General features: G+C 43.0%; 2 protein-coding genes across 3 annotated transcripts in view; both read left to right on the forward strand.

The window, feature by feature from the left end:
* Positions 1-15,794, forward strand: part of ARHGAP30 (Rho GTPase activating protein 30) — a 30,215-nt gene extending 14,421 nt beyond the window's left edge. Inside the window, exons 8-12 of the mRNA XM_060758577.2 lie at positions 420-520; positions 735-812; positions 3,277-3,777; positions 4,322-4,503; positions 11,043-15,794. Of these exons, the coding sequence (XP_060614560.2) occupies positions 420-520; positions 735-812; positions 3,277-3,777; positions 4,322-4,503; positions 11,043-14,315 (4,135 nt within the window). The 3' untranslated portion in view covers positions 14,316-15,794. The remainder of the gene's footprint in view (positions 1-419; positions 521-734; positions 813-3,276; positions 3,778-4,321; positions 4,504-11,042) is intronic.
* Positions 15,795-18,015: 2,221 nt separating this feature from the next.
* USF1 (upstream transcription factor 1) overlaps positions 18,016-21,765 on the forward strand; it is a 17,967-nt gene continuing 14,217 nt past the window's right edge. For both annotated transcript variants that reach the window (XM_067472574.1, XM_067472575.1), the window contains exon 1: positions 18,016-18,122. The gene's annotated coding sequence lies outside the window, so the exon portion shown is untranslated. The remainder of the gene's footprint in view (positions 18,123-21,765) is intronic.

Raw genomic sequence — 21,765 nt, forward strand, 5'->3', positions numbered from 1 at the left:
TTTGACACTGCCCTTTCTCTATTGACCGCACCCTTGCTCTAGGCCACACCTCCTTTGCCTTTGGCTCCTCCCACAGGAGTATTTGACACCGCCCTTTCTCCATTGACCACACCCCTTGCTCTTGGCCACACCCCTTTCATCTTTGGCTCCTCCCACAGGAGTATTTTACACAGCCCTTTCCCCATTGACCACACCCCTTGCTCTTGGCCACACCCTCTTCAACTTTGGCTCCTCCCACAGGAGTATTTGAGATCGCCCTTTCCCCATTGACCACGCCCCTTTCAACTTTGGCTCCTCCCACAGGAGTATTTGAGACCGCCCTTTCCCCATTGACCACGCCCCTTGCTCTAGGCCACACCCCCTTTGTCTTTGTCTCCTCCCACCCTCATGTTGATCTTCTGACCCCCAATTCTTCCTAGAAGGAAAGGCTCCCTCAAAGGGAAGAAATGGAAGTCCATCTTCAACCTCGGCCGCTACAGCCAAGACGCCAAGCGGAAATTCATTAAAACGGAGGACAAAGGTAACGAGGACGAATATCGATCGCCGACCTTTCAATTCTATTGATCGAGGCATTTTGCAGTGGGATTCTGGCAGGATCCTAGTTCTGAGGCTGCTAAAAAGCCTCCAGCTGGAGAAAGGAAGAGGAGAAGGAAAAAATGAAAGGCTCGGGAAAGACTTACGGGAGAGGGAAGGATGGTTTCCAATGACATCGAATTGATGACTTTCTGTTTCAGATTATAAATCCGGAAAGCTACGCCTACGGCCGGCAAAGAGCATGGACTCGCTCAGCTCGGTTCCGTGCGCTGGAGATGGTAAGCGGTCGTTCTACTCCAGAAACGTTGTTGTGCTTCAAACTATGTGGAATTGATTGGAACTTGATGAGATACTCATTGAAAAACGAACAAAATGTGCCACAAGGTGATGTCCTTCCCACAAAAACAATGTTTATGAGGGAAGAGCCACATCCGTTGTTATAGCGTGTTGAGATGTCTTCCACACTGGGCGTGCATACTCAGCAGCAGAGTAGCAAAGCGCAAGGGCAGATGCCGTCACTGTGTCTAGTTGTGAACCCCAGGATATGCCAGTCAGCTTTCGTACAATGTTATTTCTAGCACCCACTTTTTGCTAGATAGTCAAGCAGTGCCTCTTATAAGTCAGAGCACGGTCCAGAATTACTCCCAGGTATTTGGGGTGCTGCAATACTCCAATGGGATTCCTTCCCAGGTCATCCTCAGAGCTCGAGATTCCCCTGTAACAAGCAGTAAGAGCACCTAAAGCTTCAGAGAGCTTCAGTTCAACCATTTCAAAGCTCCCCACTTTGAGATGGGTGGTGATGGCACGATCGTCAGCATAGATGGATTGGGAATCGGCTGGTTTCCCCTGTAATAGACAGTAAGAGCACCTAAAGCTTCAGAGAGCTTCAGTTCAACCATTTCAAAGCTCTCTGCTTGGGTGGTGATGGCACGATCGTCAGCATAGATGGATTGGGAATCGGCTGGTTTCCCCTGTAATAGACAGTAAGAGCACCTAAAGCTTCAAAACTCCCTGCTTGAACGGTAATGGCATGATCGTCAGCATAGATGGATTAGGAATCGGCTGGTTTCCCCTGTAATAGACAGTAAGAGCACCTAAAGCTTCAGAGAGCTTCAGTTCAACCATTTCAAAGCTCCTTGCTTGGGCGGTGATGACACGATCGTCAGGGTAGATGGATTAGGAATTAGCTTGTTTTCCCTGTAATAGACAGTAAGAGCACCTAAAGCTTCAGAAAGCTTCAGTTCAAGTATCTCAAAGCTCCCTGCTAGGGTGGTGATGGCACGATCATCAGCATAGATGAGACTCTCTATCCCTTTCTGGCAGTGGCTGGCCATTACTGTAAATTTTAAACATGGATGGAGCAAGCTGGTTTTCCCTGTAACAAGCAGTAAGAGTACCTAAAGTTTTGGAGAGCTTCTGTTAAATCGTTTCAAAGCACCCTGCTTGAGCGGTGATGACATGATCATCGACATAGATGAAACTCTGTCTCTTCTGGCAATGGCTGGTCATTCGTGTCAATGTTAAACATGAGGAACTATATTAAGAGGCATTAGGAAGATTGAGAAACCTTGACCTAAAGCTTTGAGGTGCTTCTGTTCAGCCATTTCAAAGCTCCCTGCTTGGGCGGTGATGACATGATCATTAGCATAGATGAAACTCTATCCCTTCTGGCAGTAGCTGGTCATGGTGTAAATGTTAAGCATTGAAGGAGCAAGCACGCTCCCTGGAGGCAGGCCGTTCTTCTGTTTCTGCCATCTGCTTCTCTGGCCCTGGAACTCAACAAAAAAGCTCCTGTTTCGTAGCTTTATAAGCTGCTGATATAACAACAATAAACTATAATAAAAATATTATTATTATTATTATTATTATTATTATTATTATTATTATTATTATTATTGGAGTGGATCCCAGACCGGTCTCATATTCCAAAGAAGGCATCCAACCAATTGTGAGCTATGAGCAAGGTATAAATAAACATAAACAACAACAACATAACAATAACAACAACAACAACAACACTTGGGAAGTGTCTGATGTGTGATTCAAAACAATAGCCAGCAGAGTGGATCTTGTCTGCTGGGGAGTCATCTAATAATAATAATAATAATAATGCTGTATTTATACCCCACCACTATCTCCCCAAGGGGACTTGGGGCAGCTTACATGAGGTGGCTTACTACTACTACTACTAATAATAATAATAATAATAATAATAATAATTAGCATCACATTGGCCTTTTGTCACTGTATACAGTATTATTATTATTATTATTATTATTATTATTATTATTATTAGATGAGTCCCCAGCAGACAAGATCCACTCTACTGGCTATTGTTTTGAATCACACATCAGACACATCAGTGTTGTTGTTGTTGTTATTGTTATGTTGTTGTTGTTTATGTTTATTTATACCTTGCTCATAGCTCACAATTGGTTGGATGCCTTCTTTGGAACATGAGACCGGTCTGGGATCCACTCCAATAATAATAATAATTAGGAAGAACTTCCTGACTGTGAGAGCCGTTCAGCAGTGGAACTCTCTGCCCCGGAGTGTGGTGGAGGCTCCTTCTTTGGAGGCTTTTAAGCAGAGGCTGGATGGCCATCTGTCAGGGGTGATTTGAATGCAATATTCCTGCTTCTTGGCAGAATGGGGTTGGACTGGATGAAGGCCCAGGAGGTCTCTTCCAACTCTTTGATTCTATGATTCTATGATTCTATGATTCCTGTTCTTTGGAAGCAGACGAGGCTGACCTCGGGAGGAAAACGTCACAGAAGAAGCTGCTGACCCTCGGACGAGAGAGCTTCGACGGCCCGGCCTCCCTCGATATCAGCTTCTTGTCATCCGGCGAGTGTCCTGAGAAGGCCAAAGTGGAGGCAGCAGTGGTCAGCAAGTCTGAGGAGGAGGGTGAATCGGCCACGGCCAAGTCGGAGCCTACCACACCCAAAACTGGCCGGTCCGGCGCGTTGGGTAGTTCAAACGGCAGTCCCCGCCAAGGTCGGTCACCCAAGAGCGGGCGCAACCGGGCCGAGAAGTGCCTGGGCGTCCACATCTCCGGCCCGCTCTCAGTCACTGTGCCCTTCCACATCACCTCCAACCTGACTTTGTCCCGACTGACCCGAGGCTTGGAGTGTCCGGCCTTGAGCCACTGCGCCACCCCAGAGGAGGAGAAGGAAGGGTCGTCTAAGGACACCCAGGACACAATGACCATTGCAGCGGCCGCCGCCGAGGACAGGCTTGCAAGTGAGTGGACGAACCGTCCGTACCTGGGATGGAGAGAATGAAACCGTGTACAACAGTGGTTCTCAGCCTTCCTAATGTCACGACCCCTTAATACAAAGCCTCACGTTGTGGTGACTCCCAACCATAAAATTATTCTTATTGCTACTTCCTAATTGTAATTGTGGTACGGTTATGAATCATAATGTAAATATCTGAAATGCAGGATGTATTTTCATTCACTGGACCAAATTTGGCACAAATTTGGCAGCTTCGCGACCCCCAAAAATTCTTTTAAAAAACGAAACACAAGGGCCCCCTAAAAACGAAACGAGTTTAGAACCAAATTTTTCCATGGTTACCCAAGCCTAATATTTACATTACGATTCATAACAGGAGCAAAATTACAGTAGTGAAGTAACAAGGGAAATAATGTTATGGTTGGGGGTCACCACAACATGAGGAGTTGTATCAAGGGGTCACAGCATTAGGAAGGTTGAGAACCACTGATATCCCTGGTCCCTGCCCTGAATCCAGGACTCACCCTGACTTTGTTTCCCCATTGAAGCCGAGGCCAAAACGAGCGACTCGGACGAGAACCGGATGTCGATGGAAGTGCAGGACTCCTTCTCGTTCTTGGACACCCAAGAGGCCTGGCTGGAAGAGCCCCAAAAGAGCCCATTTGGGGGACCCGTGGAGGATGACGTGGGGACTGGGATCATGAACCAGATCATCGGAGGCGGCATGCAGGTGGGCTCGAAACCCTCGGAATAACCCTATTTCCCCATTCCTTGTCTTTGTCATACTCTAGTGTTCGTATTGGTGCTTCTGGTATTTAGGTTTGTGCTGGTGGTATTTATACTGTATTATACTAGCTTGGCGGTGCCAGGGTTGTGCTCCAAGTTTAGTCTAGATCCAATGTCGGCTTGGTTCAGTGAGTGCGGGTGAACTACAACTCCCATATGCAAGTCCCATCTCCCATGGTCCATCCTCCTCCAAACTGCACCAAGATGTAGAGTGGGTCATGAGGGCTCTGTGTGCCAAGTGTGGTCTTGATCAACCATTGGTGTGGGTCACAATTGTCTCAATAAATGAGTGAAGGTATTGCAAGTCCCATCATCCATGGTCCATTCTCCTCCAAACTGCATAAGGATGTAGAGTGGGTCATGAGGGCTCTGTGTGCCAAGTGTGGTCTTGATCAACCATTGGTGTGGGTCACAATTGTCTCAATAAATGAGTGAAGGTATTGCAAGTCCCATCATCCATGGTCCATTCTCCTCCAAACTGCATAAGGATGTAGAGTGGGTCATGAGGGCCCTGTGTGCCAAGTGTGGTCTTGATCAACCATTGGTGTGGGTCACAATTGTCTCAATAAATGAGTGAAGGTATTGCAAGTCCCATCATCCATGGTCCATTCTCCTCCAAACTGCATAAGGATGTAGAGTGGGTCATGAGGGCTCTGTGTGCCAAGTGTGGTCTTGATCAACCATTGGTGTGGGTCACAATTGTCTCAATAAATGAGTGAAGGTATTGCAAGTCCCATCATCCATGGTCCATTCTCCTCCAAACTGCATAAGGATGTAGAGTGGGTCATGAGGGCCCTGTGTGCCAAGTGTGGTCTTGATCAACCATTGGTGTGGGTCACAATTGTCTCAATAAATGAGTGAAGGTATTGCAAGTCCCATCATCCATGGTCCATTCTCCTCCAAACTGCATAAGGATGTAGAGTGGGTCATGAGGGCCCTGTGTGCCAAGTGTGGTCTTGATCAACCATTGGTGTGGGTCTCAATTGTCTCAATAAATGAGTGAAGGTATTGCAAGTCCCATCATTCATGGTTCATCCTCCCCCAAACTGCATAAGGATGTAGAGTGGGTCATGAGGGCCCTGTGTGCCAAGTGTGGTCTTGATCAACCATTGGTGTGGGTCACAATTGTCTCAATAAATGAGTGAAGGTATTGCAAGTCCCATCATCCATGGTCCATTCTCCTCCAAACTGCATAAGGATGTAGAGTGGGTCATGAGGGCCCTGTGTGCCAAGTGTGGTCTTGATCAACCATTGGTGTGGGTCACAATAGTCTCAATAAATGAGTGAAGGTATTGCAAGTCCCATCATTCATGGTTCATCCTCCCCCAAACTGCATAAGGATGTAGAGTGGGTCATGAGGGCCCTGTGTGCCAAGTGTGGTCTTGATCAACCATTGGTGTGGGTCACAATTGTCTCAATAAATGAGTGAAGGTATTGCAAGTCCCATCATCCATGGTCCATTCTCCTCCAAACTGCATAAGGATGTAGAGTGGGTCATGAGGGCCCTGTGTGCCAAGTGTGGTCTTGATCAACCATTGGTGTGGGTCACAATTGTCTCAATAAATGAGTGAAGGTATTGCAAGTCCCATCATCCATGGTCCATTCTCCTCCAAACTGCATAAGGATGTAGAGTGGGTCATGAGGGCCCTGTGTGCCAAGTGTGGTCTTGATCAACCATTGGTGTGGGTCACAATTGTCTCAATAAATGAGTGAAGGTATTGCAAGTCCCATCATCCATGGTCCATTCTCCTCCAAACTGCATAAGGATGTAGAGTGGGTCATGAGGGCCCTGTGTGCCAAGTGTGGTCTTGATCAACCATTGGTGTGGGTCACAATTGTCTCAATAAATGAGTGAAGGTATTGCAAGTCCCATCATCCATGGTCCATCCTCCTCCAAACTGCATAAGGATGTAGAGTGGGTCATGAGGGCTCTGTGTGCCAAGTGTGGTCTTGATCAACCATTGGTGTGGGTCACAATTGTCTCAATAAATGAGTGAAGGTATTGCAAGTCCCATCATCCATGGTCCATTCTCCTCCAAACTGCATAAGGATGTAGAGTGGGTCATGAGGGCTCTGTGTGCCAAGTGTGGTCTTGATCAACCATTGGTGTGGGTCACAATTGTCTCAATAAATGAGTGAAGGTATTGCAAGTCCCATCATCCATGGTCCATTCTCCTCCAAACTGCATAAGGATGTAGAGTGGGTCATGAGGGCCCTGTGTGCCAAGTGTGGTCTTGATCAACCATTGGTGTGGGTCACAATTGTCTCAATAAATGAGTGAAGGTATTGCAAGTCCCATCATCCATGGTCCATTCTCCTCCAAACTGCATAAGGATGTAGAGTGGGTCATGAGGGCCCTGTGTGCCAAGTGTGGTCTTGATCAACCATTGGTGTGGGTCACAATAGTCTCAATAAATGAGTGAAGGTATTGCAAGTCCCATCATTCATGGTTCATCCTCCCCCAAACTGCATAAGGATGTAGAGTGGGTCATGAGGGCCCTGTGTGCCAAGTGTGGTCTTGATCAACCATTGGTGTGGGTCACAATTGTCTCAATAAATGAGTGAAGGTATTGCAAGTCCCATCATCCATGGTCCATTCTCCTCCAAACTGCATAAGGATGTAGAGTGGGTCATGAGGGCCCTGTGTGCCAAGTGTGGTCTTGATCAACCATTGGTGTGGGTCACAATTGTCTCAATAAATGAGTGAAGGTATTGCAAGTCCCATCATCCATGGTCCATTCTCCTCCAAACTGCATAAGGATGTAGAGTGGGTCATGAGGGCCCTGTGTGCCAAGTGTGGTCTTGATCAACCATTGGTGTGGGTCTCAATTGTCTCAATAAATGAGTGAAGGTATTGCAAGTCCCATCATTCATGGTTCATCCTCCCCCAAACTGCATAAGGATGTAGAGTGGGTCATGAGGGCCCTGTGTGCCAAGTGTGGTCTTGATCAACCATTGGTGTGGGTCACAATTGTCTCAATAAATGAGTGAAGGTATTGCAAGTCCCATCATCCATGGTCCATTCTCCTCCAAACTGCATAAGGATGTAGAGTGGGTCATGAGGGCCCTGTGTGCCAAGTGTGGTCTTGATCAACCATTGGTGTGGGTCTCAATTGTCTCAATAAATGAGTGAAGGTATTGCAAGTCCCATCATTCATGGTTCATCCTCCCCCAAACTGCATAAGGATGTAGAGTGGGTCATGAGGGCCCTGTGTGCCAAGTGTGGTCTTGATCAACCATTGGTGTGGGTCACAATTGTCTCAATAAATGAGTGAAGGTATTGCAAGTCCCATCATCCATGGTCCATTCTCCTCCAAACTGCATAAGGATGTAGAGTGGGTCATGAGGGCTCTGTGTGCCAAGTGTGGTCTTGATCAACCATTGGTGTGGGTCACAATTGTCTCAATAAATGAGTGAAGGTATTGCAAGTCCCATCATCCATGGTCCATTCTCCTCCAAACTGCATAAGGATGTAGAGTGGGTCATGAGGGCCCTGTGTGCCAAGTGTGGTCTTGATCAACCATTGGTGTGGGTCACAATTGTCTCAATAAATGAGTGAAGGTATTGCAAGTCCCATCATCCATGGTCCATTCTCCTCCAAACTGCATAAGGATGTAGAGTGGGTCATGAGGGCCCTGTGTGCCAAGTGTGGTCTTGATCAACCATTGGTGTGGGTCACAATTGTCTCAATAAATGAGTGAAGGTATTGCAAGTCCCATCATCCATGGTCCATTCTCCTCCAAACTGCATAAGGATGTAGAGTGGGTCATGAGGGCCCTGTGTGCCAAGTGTGGTCTTGATCAACCATTGGTGTGGGTCTCAATTGTCTCAATAAATGAGTGAAGGTATTGCAAGTCCCATCATTCATGGTTCATCCTCCCCCAAACTGCACCAGGACGTAAAGCAGGTTATGGAAGCCTGTGTGCCAAGTTTGGTGCTGATCAGTATTTGGTGGCGGTCACAGTGGTTTGTGAGAGGTGAAGCGATTGAAAGTATTGCAAATCCCATCATCCATAGTCCATCCTCCCCCAAACTGCACCAGGACGTAAAGCAGGTCACGGAGGAGCCTGTGTGCCAAGTTTGGTGCTGATCCATATTTGGTGGGGGTCACAGTGGTTTGTGGGAGGTGAAGCGATTGAAAGTACTTCAAATCCCATCATCCATGGTCCATCCTCCCCTAAACCACACCAGGACATAAAGAGGGTCACAGGGGTTATGTGTACCAAGTTTGGTCCAGGTCCGTCGCTTGTGGAAGTTGCAGTGGTCTGTTGAAGTGGGAACCAATCAGAAAGCTGCCACATACACATACATACATACAAACATTGTCTTTTATTATAGACTAGCTTGAGAACCCGGCGGTGCCTGGGTTATTTGGGAAAGCCATTGTTTTCCTGTGCTCCAAGTTTAGTCTAGATCCAATGTCAGCTGTGTTTAGTGGGTGTGAGTGAATTACACCTCCAATATGGAAGTCCCATCGTCCATGGTCTATCCTCCATACTGTACCAGGATGTAGAGTGGATCATGGGGGAGTTTTAAGCTTGGTCCTGATCTGTCATTGGTTTGGGTCGCAGTGGTTTCAGGAAATTAATGAATGTACTAGAAGTTCCATTGTCCATGAGCCATCTTCCTCCAAACTGCACCAGGATGTAGAGTTGGTCATGAGGGCTCTGTGTGCCAAGTTTGTTCTTGATCCGGCATTGGTGTGGGTCTCAATGGTCTCCAGTAGTAAATGAAGGCACTGCAAGTCCCATCATCCATGGCCCGTCCCCTCCCAAACCACACCAGGATGTAAAATGGGTCAAGGGGGTTCTGTGTGCCAAGTTTGGTTCTGATCTGTCATTGTTGGGGGCCGCAGTGGTCTGTGGGTGCCCAAGCATTTGAAAGTAATACAAATCCCATCATCCATGGTCCATCCTCCCCCAAACCGCACCAGGACATAAAGGGGGTCATGGGGGTTAGGTGTACCAAGTTTAGTCCAGATCCGTCACCCGTGCTGGTCACAATGGCTTTTGAAAGTGGCAGCCAATCTGAAAGCTACCATATACACCACCCTCCCTCCACATACAAACATTCACTTTTATTATATAGATAGATTAGATAGATATAGATTACAATTTATTATACTATATTATTATATTTATATGGTGTTTATATATCGATCTACTTATCTACCTATCTATCATCTACTAATCTACCTATACATACATACATACGTATATACATATATGCATACATACAAACATGGACTTTTATTATATATAGACAGAGAAATTACAATTTATTATACTATATTATTATATTTATAGGGTGTTTATATATCTACTTATCTACCTATCTATCATCTACTTATCTATCTATACATACATACATACATACATATATGCATACATACAAAGGACTTTTATTATAGATATATATATAGATATATAGATTACAATTTATTATACTATATTATTATATTTACATGGTGTTTATATATCTACTTGTCTACCTATCTATCATCTACCAATCTACCTATCTATTCCATCTATCTATTGATATGATAGATAGATTATATTTATCTATCCTTTCTATCATCTATTTACCATCTATACCTACCTACCTACCTACCTACCTATCAATCAATCAATCATCTATCATTGATCATTTATCTATCCTATACAGTATATATATATATAGAGAGAGAGAGAGAGAGAGAGAGAGAGAGAGACAGAGAGAGACAGAGAGGGGGTGTGTGTGTGTGTGTGTGTGTATATATATATATATATACACACACACTGTATAGGATAGATAAATGATCAATGATAGATGATTGATTGATTGATTGATTGATTGATAGATAGGTAGGTATAGATGGTAAATAGATATATACGCCCTCTATATATCTAGAAGTAATGGCAACCATAGACTAAAAACCATGTAAAACTAAAAGTTCTTCAGTGTGGATCTACCGTTGTTGTTGTTGTTGTTGTTGTTGTTGTTGTTGTTATATATTACTACCCTATAACTAACTTGGGGACTGCCTATATATACATTCCCACCTTGTTTACATTCATTCCTATAGAAGTAATGGCAACTATAGACTAAAAACCATGTAAAACTAAAAGTTCTTCAGTGTGGATCTACCGTTGTTGTTGTTGTTGTTGTTGTTGTTGTTGTTGTTGTTATATATTACTACCCTATAACTAACTTGGGGACTGCCTATATATACATTCCCACCTTGTTTACATTCATTCCTATAGAAGTAATGGCAACCATAGACTAAAAACCATGTAAAACTAAAAGTTTTTCAGTGTGGATCTACCGTTGTTGTTATAGTAGTAGTAGTAGTAGCTGTAGTAGTAGTTGTTGTTGTTATATATTACTACCCTATAACTAACTTGGGGACTGCGTATATATATACATTCCCACCTTGTTTACATTCAAAACGTGACTAGACTGAAGCTTGGCTCCTCTAACCTCCCGCTCTTCTTCCTCTCCTAGTTGGATTTGTTCTCTTCTCTTCCGCCGCTGAACTACCTGTCCATCGAGGAGTGCATGAACGAGCATTCGGAGGAGGAGGACGACCAATATTACCTGGCCATGGCCTGCCCCGACGGCAAGGAAGCCGATCCCGAGGAGGTCTACCTGAGTGCTTTCGATGACCTCAGCCCTTTGGCCAACGAAGCCAAGCAGTCGGATGAGAGAAGAGAAGAGGAGGACCGATCCACCGATATCACTGGAGGTTCACCTCTAGTAGACTCAACTGATCCCCATTTCTTTGGAAGGAAGGCTCGTTCTCACGACTTGCCTGACTATTGCCAACATCCTGATCGGACTGGGAAAGAGCCAGCTGTTTTGCCGACGTGTTGTCTGGAATCGACCAACCCAACCGCGAAAGAGTCAGCTGTTTCACCAACGTGTCTTCCAGAATCAACCGATCGGATCCGGAAAGAGTCAGCCATTTTCTCAATGTCTTGTCCGGAATCGACCAATCCGACCGGGAAAGAGTCAGCTGTTTTCTCGAAGTGTCATCCGGAATCGACCAATCTGACCAGGAAAGAGTCAGCTGTTTTCTCGACGTGTCGTCCAGAATCGACCAATCTGACCAGGAAAGAGTCAGCTGTTTTCTCGAAGTGTCATCTGGAATTGACCGATCCGACCGGGACAGAGTCAGCTGTTTTCTCAAAGTGTCATCCAGAATTGACCAATCCAACCGGGAAAGAGTCAGCTGTTTTCTCAAAGTGTCATCCGGAATTGACCAATCCAACTGGGAAAGAGTCAGCTGTTTCCTCGACGTGTCGTCCAGAATCGACCAATCTGACCAGGAAAGAGTCGGCTGTTTCACCAACGTGTCTTCCAGAATCAACCAATCCAACCGGGAAAGAGTCAGCTGTTTTCTCAAAGTGTCATCCGGAATTGACCAATCCAACCGGGAAAGAGTCAGCTGTTTTCTCAAAGTGTCATCCGGAATCGACCAATCCAACCGGGAAAGAGTCAGCTGTTTTCTCAAAGTGTCATCCGGAATTGACCAATCCAACCGGGAAAGAGTCAGCTGTTTTCTCAATGTGTGGTCCAGAATCGACCAATCTGACCAGGAAAGAGTCAGCTGTTCTCTCGACGTGTCGTCCAGAATCAACTGATCCGACCAGGAAAGGGACAGATGTTTTCTCAATGTGTCATCCGGAATTGACCAATCTGACTGGGAAAGAGTCAGCTGTTCTCTCGACGTGTCGTCCAGAATCAACCGATCCGACCAGGAAAGAGTCTTCTGTTTTCTCAATGTGTCGTCCGGAATTGACCGATCCAACCGGGAAAGAGTCATCTGTTTTCTCAACGAGTTTTCCAGAATCGAATAATCCGACCAGGAAAGAGTCAGCCGTTTTCTCAATGTGTCATACAGAATCGACCGATCGGATCGGGAAAGAGCCAGCGGTCTCTCCAAACCCGAATTGTCATTTCCACGAATCAACAAAGCTTGAGAAAGAAAGTTTGGTCTTGGAAGCAAGAAACAGAGACGACTTGCAGGTGGAGACAACTGAGCAAGCCTTGAGGGAATGTCTCCCAAAACCTACAGGTTTGGAGACAGCTTCTCCGAGCCTTGAAGGACCTCAAAACGAGCAGAAGATGGACCTCACTAAAAGTTCTGAGTGCTATATACAGCTCTCACATGATGACACGGCTCTGCTGTGGATTGAAGACTTGGACCCTTCTCTTGTGGAACATCTCACCACATTTGATGGTCACCTGTCCACTTCGTTGGGCCAAAGTTCTGAAGATTATTCTTCAGTTCCGGATGATGTTTGTTTACATGGTGGTTCCATAGAACCTGATGTCGTATCACTTGAGGATCTTCTCCCAAAGACTCATCATGAAGCTCCAAAGGCCTTCAGGTCCAAGCTTTCCGACGGGAGCGTCCACATGAGGCTGACCTCCAGCACCGTCCGCGTCCAGCAAGTCAAGTCCTTCCCCGTCATCCCGCCAAAGCCCCACTTTGCGAGGATCCCGCCGTCAATGCCAAAAAACCCCGCCGAAAACGGGTCCGTTCGCCCCGCCAGTTTCGATGCTCGTTATACCGCGGAGAAGGACATCAACAACATGGAGGAGGAATCGTTCGGTTTCGTTCCAGACTCGTTCAAGCTGCCTGCAACTTCGGTTCGGTTCCAGAAGCAAAGGAACTCGATGCCGGGGACTTTGGAGAAATATATCGGTGGCGAGGCAGAGATCTGGAAAGGAAACAACACAGAATGTCCGCTAGAAAAACACAACCTTTCGGCTAATGTTTACAGCGGAGAGGACCTCCATCCAATGAAGTCCTTCATGGCCGAGTGTTTGGAGCATTATGGAGATCAAAGGAGGACAAGTGAACCTTCTCAAAACCCAATAGAAGGTCAATGGAGAGCTGATGGGACAATGGATCCTTCTCAAAACCCTATAGAAGGTCAACGGAGAGCTGATGGGACAACGGATCCTTCTCAAAACCCTATAGAAGGTCAACGGAGAGCTGATGGGGCAACGGATCCTTCTCGAAACCCTATAGAAGGTCAACAGAGAGCTGATGGGGCAACGGCTCCTTCTCGAAATCCCATAGAAGGTCAACGGAGCACTGATGGGGCAACGGATCCTTCTCGAAACCCTAGAGAAGGTCAACGGAGAGCTGATGGGACAACAGTTCCTTCTCAAAACCCCATAGAAGGTCAGCAGAGAGCTGATGGGACAACTGATCCATCTCCAAAATTTATAGAAGGTCTCAGCTCTGTAATGAAGCATCATGGGACAACAGATCCTTCTCGTAACCCTATAGAATGTCAACAGAGAGCTGATCGGACAACCGATCCATCTCCTAAGCCAATAGAAGGTCTCAGCTCTGCGTTGAAGCATCATGGAACAACGGATCCTTCTCCAAACCCTATAGAAGGTCGAGGAAGAGCTGAGGCCTCCCCCCAAAGGCGGGCGCAATGGCGCAACAATGGCGGCAGCACGTCCTTTGATGAAGCGGTCGCTCTGGCCAAAGAACGGCAAGGTGGCCAGGCCGCGATGCGGAGGATGAAGACCTACGGCGGTGGGGAGGATGGAGTGGAGAAGAAGGCGGTGACAACAACCCTCCAGCGCAAGCCAGCCCTCAAGCTTTCGCGGCCCCAGAGTTGCGTGGGTCCCTCCGACGTCCACCTTGGGGTCAAGCTGGCCTCACCGGACGGTCAAGTGGCCTTTGATCCCGAAGTTGGGAGGAGCTCGGCGAAAGGGAGGCGCTTGTCACTGTCAGAAGAGGCGCTGTGAGGCCAAAAGGGGTTCCGGACTCGGAAGAGAACTCCAATACCATCCGGAGTCTTCGTTGGAACAATTCGATCTGTCCCGACAGATGGCCATACAGTTTTTTTGTTGGTTTTTGAGGCTGAGTGGCTATCTGTCGCCACTGGACTCTGAATGCTAGACTGAGAAGGAATGCCTAAAGGTCATCTAAACATGCCCCATTCTGCCATAGAGGAAGACACCATGCAATCCCTCCCGACAGATGGCCATCCAGCTTCTTTTGTTTGTTTTTGAGGCTGAGTGGCTATCTGTCGCCACTGGACTCTGAATGCTAGACTGAGAAGGAACGCCCAAAGGTCATCTAGACATGCCCCATTCTGCCATAGAGGAAGTCACCATGCAATTCCTTCCAACAGATGGCCATCCAGCTTCTTTTGTTTGTTTTTGAGGCTGAGTGGCTGTCTGTCGCCACTGGACTCTGAATGCTAGACTGAGAAGGAACGCCTAAAGGTCATCTAGACATGTCCCATTCTGCCATAGAGAAAGACACCATGCAATCCCTCCCAACATATGGTCCTCCAGCTTCTTCTTTTATTTTGAGGCTGGATGGACATCTGTCAGGAAGGAAGGGTTCTAAATGCTATACTTGGAAGGGACCCCCCCCCCCCAAAGTTCATCTAATCATGTTCTGCTATAAGGAAATACTCCATCTAATCCCTCCCGATAGATGGCCATCCTGCTTGGTTTGCTGGGTGGATATCTGTCAGGAAGGAAGGAAGGAGACGCCACCGGATTGTGAATGCTGAATCCCCAAAGGTCATCTAGACACGCCCCACGCTGTTAGGAAGACACCATGCAATCCCTCCCGACAGATGCCCATCCGGCATCTTCCTTGGGAAGGAAGAAGACGCCACCGAACTCTGAATGCCATACTTGGAAGGAACCCCAAAGGTCATCTAGACATGCCCCAATCTGCCATAGAGGAATACACCATGCAATCCCTCCCGACAGATGGCCATCCGGCCTCTGTTGAAAAATATCCTGGGAAGGAAGGAGGCGCTACCAGGCTTTCTTCGGAAGGAATCCCCAAAGGTCATCTAGACATGCCCCGTTCGGCTATAAGGAAAGACACAATTTAATCCCTCCCGACAAATGGCCATCTGGCCTCTGTTTAAAAGCATATAGGGACGTAAATAGGCCCTTGAAATCCCGAGGAGGAGGAGAACATAACAACTCTCACTGTCAGAACATTAGTTTTCCCTAATGTTTAGGTGGCACCTGATATATGATTATATTTTGCTAATTGGTTTAGTGCCGTTATCTGATTTTCTGTATGCAACTGCTGCCTTCTTGTTGGATTGCCTGTGCCCGTGTGTTTGTGAGATCGAGAGAGGAGCCCTTAGACCCACCAAAGAGGGTCCGGTACTCTGGCGAGCGGAGAGAGAGCGCGAGCCAAGAGATTTTCCCTGATTTTCCCCAAATAAATCTCACCAAAGTTGAAGAAAAGCTACCGAGTTGTATTTATTTTGTCCAGCTGGTACGGATGTCAAACCGCGATAGTTCGTCAGGAGAGACATACACGCAATGCATTTTAGTACATTTTTATAGAAAAACAGAGCTGTCCAAGTTCAAATTTCCCGCCCCTCACTCCCCGCCCCTCAGCTGGTATCTCCCTAATTGGCTGTTGTCATCAGCCAATCAGAGAGTCAGCGCCGCTTCAGGCTCTCAGCCAATGAGAGGCGGTCCTTGGGTCCTTGGGAAGAACAATGAAGTGAAGTGAATGTCCAGATGATTTAATTTTATATTCTATATATTTACATGTTTATATTTTATTTTTTAATTTTATATTATATTTTATATATTTTACTTTATATTTTATTTTATCTATTTTTGTCTATTTTGTTTTATATTTTATATTTTAATATTTTTATCTATTTTATTTTATGTATTTTTACATTTTTATGTTTTCTATATTATTTTATATTATATATTTTATATATATTGTTTTAAATTTTTATATTATATATATTTACATGTTTATATTTTATTTTATATTTTATATATTTTATTTTATCTATTTTTATATATTTTGTTTTATATTTTATATTTTTGGCTATTTTATTTTATATATATTACATGTTTATATTTTATTACTTTATAATATATATTTTATATATATTGTTTTACATTTTCATATTTTATATTATATATATTTACATGTTTATATTTTTTATTTTATATATTTTTATATTTTATTTTATATATTTTATATATTTTGTTCTATATTTTATATTTATATTTTTATCTATTTTATTTTATCTATTTTACATGTTTATATTTTATTTTTTATTTTATAATATATATTATATTTTATATTGTTTTAAATATTTTATATATTTTACTTTATATTTTATTTTATATATTTTCATATTTTTTGTTTTAAATTTTTATATTTTATTTTATATATTTTTACATGTTTATATTTTATTTTTTATTTTATATATTATATATATATTACTTTATATTTTATTTATCTCTTTTTATACATTTTGTTTTATATTTTATATTTGTATATTTTTATCTATTTTATTTTATATTGTATATATATTATATTTTATTTTAATATTTTATATATCTTTATATCTTTATATTTTATATTATATACATTTTAATATTTTATTTTTATTTTTATTTTTACATTTGTATATTTTATTTTATATATTTTTATATATTTTGTTTTACATTTTTATATTTTACATTATATATATTTACATGTTTATATTTTTTATATTATATATTTTTATATTTAATATATTATATTTTATCTATTTTATATTTTATTTTATCTATTTTTATCTATTTTGTTTTATATTTTATATTTTTATGTTTTTATCTATTTTATTGTATATATTTTTACACGTTTATATTTTTTTTTAATTTTATATTATATATTTTTATATTTTATTTTATATATTTTATTATTTTATTATTTTATATATATTCCACTCTCAGAAGCAAAAAGCGGAAGTTAGAAGGCTGACCTTCTCCAAGATGGCGCCCAAAAAAAAAGCGTGCTGTCACCTCACCAAGATGGCACCGCCGGAAGTGGCGCCTCATTATCCTTTCCAATACAAACCCGTCTTCCTTTGTTGCACGAGCAGGGAAGCTTTCCCTTCCCAAGATGGCGCTCAAATCGAGGCGGCCGTTTCCCTCAACAAGATGGCACGTCCAGCGCCAAGAAAGGCCTTAACTCAAGCTTGCAGGGAAACATTCCCTTCCCAAGATGGCGCTCAAAGCGAGGCCGCCGTGTCCCTCAACAAGATGGCGCCTCCAACGCCAAGAAAGGCCTTAACTCAATCTGACAGGGGAACATTCCCTTCCCAAGATGGCGCTCAAATCGAGGCGGCCGTGTCCCTCATCAAGATGGCGCCTCCAACGCCAAGAAAGGCCTTAACTCAATCTGGCAGGGAAACATTCCCTTCCCAAGATGGCGCTGAAATCGAGGCGGCCGTGTCCCTTAACAAGATGGCGCCTCCAAAGCGAAGAAAGGCCTTCAGCTGGCAGGGGAACATTCCCTTCCCAAGATGGCGCTCAAATCGAGGCGGCCGTGTCCCTCAACAAGATGGCGCCTCCAACTCCAAGAAAGGCCTTAAGAGAGGCTTTCCAAGACCGGAAGTGTAGGCCTCACCGTGCTTTTTGAGGCCTGCGAGAGGAGGCGGAGACCGGAAGTGAGGCAAAAGGCGGCCGAAGGAAGAGGGAAAGGGAGGGGCCCGGCAGTGCGCATGCGCACACCTATCCATGGAGAGCCATTGGGCCCAAAAGCAGGCAGAGGAGGTAAAAGGAGGGCCAAAAACCCTCTCGTCGCCATGGAAACGGGTTGGGGGACAATGCCATACTTATTATATGCTTATTATATTGATTATCATGTTATAATTACTATCACTTATCTGTCTGTCTATTTAAATTACACTTAATATTATTATTATTATATTGGATAGCCTTGCAGCTTCAAAGCTTGGCGGCTTCCTGCCTGGAGGGAGAATGATCCTTGGTTGGGAGGTGTTAGCAGGCCCTGGTTGTTTCCTGTCTGGAATTCCCTTGTTCTTCTTTGTTTAAGGCTATTCTGAATGCTTAATTAGCATTGAATAGCCTTGCAGCTTCAAAGCTTGGCTGCTTCCTGCCTGGAGGGGGAATAATCCTTGGTTTGGATGTGTTAGCTGGCCCTGGTTGTTTCCTGTCTGGGATTCCCCTGTTCCTCTTTGTTTGAGGCTAGTCTGAATGCTGCAATTGGCCACCTTAGTTAGCATTCAATAGCCTTGCAACTTCAAAGCTTGGCTGCTTCCTGCCTGGAAGGGGAATAATCCTTAGTTGGGAGGTGTTAGCTGGCCCTGGTTGTTTCCTGTCTGGGATTCCCCTGTTCCTCTTTCTTTGAGGCTAGTCTGAATGCTGCAATTGGCCACCTTAGTTAGCATTCAATAGCCTTGCAGTTTCAAAGCTTGGCTGCTTTCTGCCTGGAGAGGGAATAATCCTTGGTTTGGAGGTGTTAGCTGGCCCTGGTTGTTTCCTGTCTGGAATTCCCTTGTTCCTCTTTGTTTGAGGCTATTCTTGGCCACCTTAATTAGCATTGAATAGCCTTGCAGCTTCAAAGCCTGGCTGCTTCCTGCCTGGAGAGGGAATAATCCTTGGTTGGGAGGTGTTAGCTGGCCCTGGCTGTTTCCTGTCTGGGATTCCCCTGTTCCTCTTTGTTTGAGTCTAGTCTGAAGTCTGTAATTGGCCACCTTAATTAGCATTCAATAGCCTTGCAGCTTCAAAGCTTGGCTGCTTCCTGCCTGGAGGGCGAATAATCCTTAGTTGGGAGGTGTTAGCTGGCCCTGGTTGTTTCCTGTCTGGGATTCTCCTGTTATCTATGTGTTCCTCTTTGTTTGAGGCTAGTGGGAATGCTACAATTGATCACCTTAATTAGCATGGAATCACCTTGCAGCTTCAAAGCTTGGCTGCTTCCTGCCTGGAGGGGGAATAATCCTTGGTTAGGAGGTGTTAGCTGGCCCTGATTGTTTCCTGTCTGGAATTCCCTTGTTCCTCTTTGTTTGAGGCTATTCTTGGCCACCTTAATTAGCATTGAATAGCCTTGCAGGATGGGGAATAATCCTTGGTTGGGAGGTGTTAGCTGGCCCTGGTTGTTTCCTGTCTGGGATTCCCCTGTTCCTCTTTGTTTGAGGCTATTCCACCTTAATTAGCATTGAATGGCCTTGAAGCTTCAAAGCTATCCTTTGTTGGGATGTGTTAGCTGGCCCTGGTTGTTTCCTGTCTGGGATTCCCCTGTTATCTACATGTTCCTCATTGTTAGCATTGAGTAGCCTTGCAGCTTCAAAGCTTGGCTGCTTCCTGTCTGGAGGGGGAATCCTTGGTTAGGAGGTGCTAGCTGGCCCTGATTGTGGGCAAAACGTCAGGAGAGAATGCTTCTGGAACATGGCCACCCAGCCTGGAAAACTGACAGCAACCCATGAAAGCCTTCCACAAGATATTATTGCTCTCTTATATATGTATGCAATGTATACATTATTCTTATATTATTACTACTAGCCGTTCCCTGCCACGTGTTCCTGTGGCCCAGTCTGCATATATGTGTTGTGTGTGTGTGTGTGTATGTATTTATATGTGTGTATATATTTGTGCATATGTGCATATATGTGTGTTTGTGTGTATATATATTTGTGTGTGTGTGCATATATGTGTGTATAAATATATATATACATATCTGTATATGTGTCACAAATAAATATATGTATTTGCGTGTTTATATGTGTATATGTATATTGTGTATATGTATGTCCTTGTCTATATGCATATATGTGTGTATGCATGTGCATGCATGTGTATATTTGTGTGTATATTATGTGTGTATGTATGTGCATGCATGTGTATGTGTGTATATGTATATATGTGTGTATGCATGAGCATGCATGTGTATATGCATATATGTGTGTATGCTTGTGCATGCATGTGTATATATGTGTGCATGCATGTGTATGTGTGTATATGCATATATGTGTGTATGCTTGTGCATGCATGTGTATATTTGTGTGTATATGTATATATGTGTGCATGCATGTGCATGCATGTGTATGTGTGTATATGCATATGTGTGTGTGCATGTGCATGCATGTGTGTGTGTGTATATGTATATATGTGTGTATGCATGAGCATGCATGTGTATATGCATATATGTGTGTATGCTTGTGCATGCATGTGTATATATGTGTGCATGCATGTGTATGTGTGTATATGCATATATGTGTGTATGCTTGTGAATGCATGTGTATATTTGTGTGTATATGTATATATGTGTGCATGCATGTGCATGCATGTGTATGTGTGTATATGCATATGTGTGTGTGCATGTGCATGCATGTGTATGTGTGTATATGTATATATGTGTGTATGCATGAGCATGCATGTGTATATGTATATATGTGTGCATGCATGTGCATATTTGTGTGTATATGCATATATGTGTGTATGCATATGCATGCATGTGTATATTTGTGTGTATATGTATATATGTGTGTATGCATGTGTATATTTGTGTGTATATGTATATATGTGTGTATGCATGTGTATATTTGTGTGTATATGTATATATGTGTGTATGCATGTGTATATTTGTGTGTATATGCATATATGTGTGTATGCTTGTGCATACATGTGTATATTTGTGTGCATATGCATATATGTGTGTATGCTTGTGCATGCATGTGTATGTGTGTATATGTATATATGTGTGTGCATGTGCATGCATGTGTATATTATAGTAATAATAATAATAATAATAATAGTAAAAGTAATAGTAATAATAATAAATATATATGATAATAATAGTAACAGCCTATGAAAATATAATAATAATACTAATGTAATAAGTATATTAGTAATAGTATTGATAATATATCATAATAGTAATTGTAATAAACATATATGATAATAATAGTAACAGCCTATGAAAATATAATAATAATAATGCAATAAGAATATTAGTAATAGTAATGATAATATATTATAATAGTAATAGTAATAAATATATATAATAATTGTAACAGCCTATGAATAATAATAATAATAATGCAATAAGGATAATAGTAATAGTAGTAATAATAATATATAATAATAATAGTAATAATAATATGTAATAATAGTAATAGCCTATGAAAATAGAATAATAATAATAATAATAATAATGTAATAAGAGTAATAGTATTAATAATATATAATAGTAATAGTAATAATAATATATAATAATAGTAACAGCCTATGAAAATAGAATAATAATACTAATGCAATAAGGATAATAGTAATAGTAATAATAATATACAATAATAGTAATAGCTTATGATAATAGAATAATAATGTAATAAGATTAATAGTAATATTAATACATAATAATAGTAATATTAATAATAATAGTAATAGTGATAGTAAT

Source organism: Anolis sagrei, chromosome 12 (assembly GCF_037176765.1).
Source record: "Anolis sagrei isolate rAnoSag1 chromosome 12, rAnoSag1.mat, whole genome shotgun sequence".
In the NCBI taxonomy this organism is placed as follows: Eukaryota; Metazoa; Chordata; class Lepidosauria; order Squamata; family Dactyloidae; genus Anolis; species Anolis sagrei.